The sequence below is a fragment of the Fukomys damarensis genome, unplaced genomic scaffold, assembly GCF_012274545.1.
Source record: "Fukomys damarensis isolate Sample0158 unplaced genomic scaffold, DMR_v1.0_HiC HiC_scaffold_5, whole genome shotgun sequence".
Lineage (NCBI taxonomy): Eukaryota > Metazoa > Chordata > Mammalia > Rodentia > Bathyergidae > Fukomys > Fukomys damarensis.
In genome coordinates this window covers 20,299,773-20,307,378 of record NW_022900917.1, presented here as the reverse complement: position 1 = coordinate 20,307,378, position 7,606 = coordinate 20,299,773, and the positions used below count along the sequence as shown (strand labels likewise).

The window sequence follows — 7,606 nt, the reverse complement described above, 5'->3', positions numbered from 1 at the left end:
GGAAAAAAAAAAAAAAAAAAAAAGAAAAAGAAAAAGAAAATGTAGCCTAGGGCCAGGGATTTAGCTCAATGGCGCTGCCACCTGCCTTGAAAGTGCAAGTTCCTAAGTTCAAGCCCCACTACCAAAATACATACATACATACATACATACATATCCATACATACATGTAATTTGGAAGCTGAGGCAGCAATGGAAGTTTAAGGGCATCCTGGGCTACATAATGAGTTCAAGGCTAGACTGAACTACATAGTGAGACTCTGTCTCAAAAATAAACAAATAAAAACTATATTTTAAGTGAATGCATGAACACATAGTATAGATTTTATAATTTGGCCACACTCAAAATTGAGTAAGTGACAATGCAGAAAAACCTATGGTATTAAGCATTCTGAACTTATAGGCTAAGTTGTATTAGTACAAGTTATTCTGGCAACATTTTGTAACATAAATTAATGGCAATCTCCAATGTAGATGTATTAACCTAGGTCAGGCCTAGCCATTATTGCCTTGCTCAGTTTATCAGTAGCAGTCCTCTGAGTAGCACTGAAGTTGGCTATCACTGGAATCTTGGTATTAACACCTTATAAAATGAAATCACAACATTCTGCAAAAAAAGAAAAAGTGCACCAAGACAGACTATGTAATCTCAGAATGTCATAACAAGTATATAACTGGCTGATTGGTTTTGGAGAAAATGACAGAATTCACCTTCATAAGCTAGCATGTCACAAGCTTGTCAGGCTCACTACTATGAGGTGTATGCATCATACAGTTGCAGCATGAAAACACAAGGCCAACTCGCTCTTGCTTTATATTGCAACTGTGCAACCAGCTATATATACAATATCTAAGCAAAATCAGAAACATTATTAATATCACAATACCTTTCCCAATGTCTTTGCCTTCCAAATCTTTTAATATAAATGACCTTCCTTTCACAATAAGAACAGCATCTCCTTCCCACTTTTTGTGCTTTTTCTTTGAAGCCTTGCACCAAACAACACTGAAATATTTAACTAGACTATCAAGTTCCTCTTCTTGTCCCTTAGACTCTGTTATTTCTTTAGGGGCTGAATGAACTAGAATGAAAAAAATAAAAAGTTATTAAAGAAGACTTTAATGTATAAGTAATCAGTCATTTAAACAAAAAAGGGCACAAAAATATCAGACTGTCTTAAGGAAAGTATGAAAGAATATTTGATCACTTTTATATTACCATTTCAGAAACTGGAAAACTGAAATATCAGGTGTAGTATAACTATGAATTCAGTGAAGGTAATCATCCATGAGTCTTATAAACTCAGTTTGAAGTGGAGTAACATTATAATCACTATAAACACTTTGGAACTCAAGAAATTTCTCAAGAACACATTCCATTCTCTACTTCCCTGAGTTCATCTTCATAGACTCTACTTGGAGATGAAGCATACAGTAACTGCCTCTCATGGCTTATTTCACTTAGCTTTAATTCCCTCCACATTTATACATGTTGTCACAAATGACAAGATTTCCTTCTTTACAGAATGGTTTTCTATTTCTATTTCTATTCCTTCATTGATGGACACTTAGGTTGAATTCCTATGTTGTCTGTGTGAATAATATAGAAATGAACATGGGCAAGCAGGTATTTCAATACACTGATTTTATTTTCTTTGCATATATATCCAGAAATGTAATTACTAGATCATCCAGTACATAATTTTAAATAAAAACAAATGTAGGGCCAGGGATCTAGCTCAGTGGTTCCACCACCTGCTTCTCAAGCCCAAGGACCCAAGTTCAATCTCCAGCACCCCCCCAAAAAAAATGTAAAACAGCAAAATATGAATGAGACAATTTCATTAAAATTCATGTGTCTCCTAATTAGAAAGTAATCAGGTTTGTCCAATGATTCTAAAAACTCAGTAGTATATGATCAGGAAATAAAAATTTTCTTGTAAAGTTTGCTTTTCTCAATAACATTTCCAGTATCACCGTATGGAAATATATCCAAACAGCCTAACAGAAAACATACCAGTATCAACAATATTAATATATGGTGACAGAAATCAGAAAATAGTAGTTCCTGCCTCTAGAACTGAGGAACTGACTAAAAAAGGACAGGAGAAAACTTGTTATGAGTGATGGTTACACAGGTGGGTAAATTAGGGAGGAAAAAAATCACCAAACTGACCATTTAAGAGTTAAGTATTTTTATTAATGTAAATTATACCTCAGTCTTCAAAACAAATAAACAAACAAAAAAACAATGACAGGATTGAAAGGCACATATGACATTCTACATAATGGTAACCTAAGCGTTTTGATGCAAAAACACCATCATATTAACTCAAAGTACACTTGAACCTACAGACAAAATCCCCTCCGTTTCACCTTATTTCCTCTTATTCCCTCCTTTCCCCTTTAGGATTAGCACAAAACACTGACATCCCAAGAGAAATACTGCAAACCCCATGTAGAGTTCTAGCTCCTCCTACTCACCTAATTTGTACACTAAATTTTCAGTGACTATAAAAAACAATCTAGCTCAAGACAGCAAAAATCTCAATTCTCACATAACTGGAGAGCCCTTCCCTATAACTTTTATACAGTACACTCCTGACACAGGGAAGCTACCAAATAGTAGAAGTAGCCAAGTGGGCAGGGTGGTGCATACCTTTAATCCAAGCTACTTGGGAGTTTGTCACAGAAAATCTGAGTTCAAGACCAATGCTGGCTCATACCAAGATCCTATCTCAAAAAAAAAAAAAAGCAATGTTTTAGCTTTTAAAATGCATAATTAAAATGGAAAAAGGAAATACTCCAATATCAAGAATAAGATATCCCGGGCCGGGGATTTAGCTCAGCGGTTCCGCCGCCTGCCTTGCAAGCACAAAGACCTGAGTTCAATCCCCGGTACAAAAAAAAAAAGAATAAGATATCCCAGCACTTGGGAGGCCAAGGTGGGAGGCTAAGGCAAGAGGATCTTGTGCAAGTATGAATCCAGCCTGGACTATATAGAATTCAAGGGCAGTCTGAACACATAACAAGACCCTGTCTCCAAAATAAATAAATAAAATAAAGAAGAATGACTCCTTCTACTCCATATTGCCTTGGTAATCTTAGGCACTACAATAAGCCAATCAAATCTTTATAGGCTAAAGATAAGAAACAGGGAAGACAGGAAAACACTTAGGGCTGAGATCATCAGAAAAGAGCTAATCTTTGCAGATGTGTTTCCAATTTAGAACTGTAGAGACCCAGAAACTTAGGCCAGATACCAATAGCTAAAGTACCACTAGCGCCCCCTACTCCCAGAGTCTCCAGGCTCAGTTCTCTCATGCTCCTGTGCTCGCTGATGCAGTAGGAGAGGCAGCAGTGTGTGCTGGTGAATGAATTTCCTGCGGTCAAATGACTGTCTCTGTGTCTTCCTTTCATCTCTGACTGGCTCTGCGTCCTCCTGCTGGTTCTGTCCCTGCTAGGTTCTCAAATGCAGTAGGCAAGACTTGTTCACTGAGAGAAGTCCTGAGAAGTTGGAGAGCAGGAAGTCATCTTTAAGAATGCTCTCCCCGAGGGTAATGCACTAACTTGGATTTACTCTCCAGAATGGGTCAGAGTAGACAGACCAAGCTTAGAGACTCCAGTGTCCAGTTTCTGCCAGAAGCCCCTAAGTCTTGCTGGACCCTCTGCCTCTCAGGTAGTCAGAGCTAATCTACATTAATTATAAAAGAAGTGAAATGAAAAAGAAAAATCAAGGCAAAGGAAAGAGAAGAAAACCATGCTGAATTCGGAGGTGGCTTTCAAGGTGACTTACACACAAGTCTCTGAGACTGAAGATAATTCAACCGTGTTCACATTCCTAAAACCTCCGGATTAAGATTTGATATCTGTGACTGCCAGTTCTACACACAAGGACAATCCTTCCACCATTAAATGAAAAACAATTAGGGCCAGGCATTTAGCTCAGTGGTTCCAGTGCCTGCCTCACAAGCACAAGGACCTGAGTTTGATCCCTGGTACAAAAAGAAAATAATATTTTTTTTTTTTTTTTTTTTTTTTTTTTTTTTTTTTTGGTACCGGGGATCAAACTCGAGTCCTTGGGCTTGAAAGGCAGGTGGCGGAACCTCTGAGCCACCCAGCCCTCCTCTTCCTTGTTTGAATCTAGGTTTATTTTTAACTGAATAGAAAAGGGAACAAAAGTTTGGTTTTTGTTTTTACTCCTTGATCCTGAGACTATGAAGACAACCTAGAATGGAGAGAAAGCAGGTCTCTTACACTTGAAATACAGAAGCAACAATACACCCAACGACATCCACACGGCAAAGGAGTCCTTCAGCTGACATCAGGGTGTGAGGACCGTAGTCCAGCTCTTTTCTAGCCTTTTATCCTTACAGATTTTACCACATGAAACTTTATCACTTAGTGATGGAGTTGGTTCAAACTGTGCAGAAATAGGAGATGAAGTGATTATCCCAATTTTCACTTGCAAATATATTTTCAATGAAGGTGCCAATACGCAGCAGTTGAGGCCACCTTTTTTTTTGTTTGTTTTTTGAGACAGGGGCTCCCTACGTATTTGAGACTGACCTGGAACTATGTAGCCCAAGCTGGTCTCGAACTCACAGCGATCCTCCTGCCTCAGCCTCCCAAGTGCTGGGATTACAGGTGTGCGCCACCATGCCCAGCCGAGGACACCTTTGAGTTAGATGTTCCAGGTATATAGGCCAAAATAATTTTCTTGTAACTTGCCAAAGATGGAGTATATTAACCAATTTGGGTGTTAATTCCTTTAGGTACCTCTCCTTGAATTTGAAGCTACAAAGGTGCTTGTAATTAGTTATGGAAAAGCATTTCAGGAAGACAAATATCTCCCAAACAGCAACATATGGCTGCTTAGTATTTTGACAATGAGCTAAGGGAATAGAATATGAGAAAATGAAAAAAATGGAAAGTCTTTGTGGATAGGGCGGGGTGGAGGGATTGAAAGGAGGGCAGGGGAATGGGGAAAAAATAAGAACCAAGATGGATTTTGTAAAGGTGCAAATTTCTAATGATGAATCTCACTATATTGTATACCTTAAATGTGCCAATTAATTTAAAAAATAAAAAATAATGCAGAAACAAAACCGTAACTATTAGCAGATGGTATGATTGTTTCCATAGATTCTAAACACTAACGGCTAAGTTTAATAAAACATTTAACAGGGACACAGGATGCAAGGTTCATGGGCAAAAAAAAAAATCAATTGTATTCTTATAGACTAGCAAGAAATAATCAAAAATTAAAATGTTAAAACCCTATTCACAATAACTCCAAAAGAATTAGATGGATACTTAGAAAAATATCTAACTAAAGGCATCCAAGTCTTCTACGCTAAGAATTTTAAAACTCTGTTGAAGGAAATTAAGATCTAAATAAAGCATCTGCTTAATGGATTAGAATATTAAATTTTAAGATAGTAATCTTCCCCAAAATGATAAACACAGTTGATACAATACCAACAACAATCCCAAGGCATGTTGGGCTCACTGGCTCATGCGCAGAACCCCAGCTCTTGGGAGGCTGTTTCCAGTTGTATGTTTAACTTGTAAGAGTCTTCCAAATTCTTTTCCAAAGCACTGTCTCATATTCTTTCCAACAGGGTACACTTCCAATTGCTCTATGTCTTTTTTCAACACTTGGTATTCAGTTTCTTTAAAAATGTTAGCCCATCTAATATGTTGTGTGTTTGTATTTTAATTGGCTTACATTTGTGATACATAATAATTGTTCATTTTGGAAACTGGTACACATATATGACACTGTGGTCATTTTCAGTGCCCTCTCCTCCTTCTCAACCTTGCCCACCCCCATTCCCCATGTTTTGTTGTTTTTCTTTTTCTTTCTTTTTAGTATCAGGGATTGAACTCGGGACCTTGTGCTTTTGAGGCAGGTAGCAGAACCACTGAGCTAAATCCTTGGCCCTTCCCCTTGTATGTATTTTTGAACACATTTATTGAGATATAGTTCACATACCGTAGTTCCAACTATAGTGTAGAATTCATTCTTAATATTCTATTAGGTACAACTGTCACCACAATTTTAAAACCTTTCCAACAACTGAAACAGGAATTCCATATTTTTAGCTATCATCACCCAAACTCCCACTCCTAAGCCCACACTCTAGCCCTAAGCAACCACTAATCTATCTCTATGGATGTCCCTGCTCTGGACATTTCGTACAGATGGGATCACATGATATTTGGTCTTTGTGACTGGCCTCTTTTATTCAGCATAATGCATTCAAGGGTCACGTTTTAGCATTTTTTCCTTTTATGCCTGAATACCATCCCATGAATGTATACACATTTATTTGTTTGGATATACTGTTCATGTCAGAAAATTAAAATTCTTGACATTGTCCACATTTTCAGTCCCACTGCCAGTGAATCACAGTCCAAACAATTCAACCTTCTATAATGGTGATGGCAAGCCTTTTGGGGCTTTCAGTGATAGTCTGCTGCAGCACACATGCCATAGGTTCACCACAGCTGCTCTGTAACAGTCTCAGAGTGATGCACTATTTTATCTCTTCCATTACTTACTCCACTTACTTCAATATGCATTAAGGATTTCTGATCTATTGCAAGATCTTCACAACAGGTCTGAGCTCTTCTTCCCTTGCCCGCTCTATTCTTTAAAGAAGCATATCCCACATATACTATCTATTTTTAAATGTAAACCTGATCACATATCCCTTTTTCTCAAAATCCATTCATCTTTATGGTTGTGAAGGAAACATGCCTGTCTCTCCTTAGTGTGCTGACCCAAGTGAACTTCTACTCACTCTGCTACTCAGGCTAAATTTCTCTGGTTGCTCAAACGTGAAAATTTTTTATTATATCAACAATAAACATGTAACAAAGTACTTAATGTCAGCCTTTCCCACTGTACTATCAAGTCCTGAGAGGAGTCTGTTTTGTTCCCAGACAAGTATTCTTTAAAACTGTCATTTTACTCTAGGTGCATTTTTACTTCATCTTGAAAAATAATTATGATAATTAAGAGTTATACTGGGTTTGGTGTGTGGCCCAGTGGTAGAGTACTTCCCCAGGCCAGACGGTGCAAGACCCTGGGGTTCAAGCCCTGGAACTTTTTTAAAAAAAATTAATTTTCACTAAGAAAGCAGCTTTAGGAAGTAACTATTATTGTCTGTCCATTTTACAACTTATTTTCCAAGTAAACTTTAAAACAAAGATGTGATTCATCAGTTACCTTACATATGATAGCTTCTACCAACCCAAGGTTTTTCTGGGTTTTGTTTCTTTGTTTGCTTTTTGAGACAGAGACTCCCTGTGTAGTCCATGTACCCCACTATGTACCCCAGGCTGGTCTCAATCTCATGGCAATCCTCCTGCCTTAGCCTCCTGAATGCTGGGATAACAAGTGTGTGACATCATGCCTGACTGCATAACTCAATTTTATCAAGATTCTATTAATTCATCAACATTTAGTCAAGAAGACTGACCATGTTTTGGTTAAATTAGAAGTTGTAGGGCCACAGATTTAGCTCAGTATAGCACTGTGTCTACCTTGCAAGCACAAGGTCCTCAGTTCCTCAGTACAAAAAAAAAAAAAAAAAAAAAA

General features: G+C 37.7%; 1 protein-coding gene across 8 annotated transcripts in view; it reads right to left on the bottom strand.

The window, feature by feature from the left end:
• Rad54b (RAD54 homolog B) overlaps positions 1-7,606 on the bottom strand; it is a 92,306-nt gene that overhangs the window by 27,735 nt on the left and 56,965 nt on the right. For all 8 annotated transcript variants that reach the window (XM_033760090.1, XM_033760085.1, XM_010619671.2 and 5 more), the window contains one exon: positions 885-1,079. In XM_033760090.1, the coding sequence (XP_033615981.1) occupies positions 885-1,079 (195 nt within the window). The remainder of the gene's footprint in view (positions 1-884; positions 1,080-7,606) is intronic.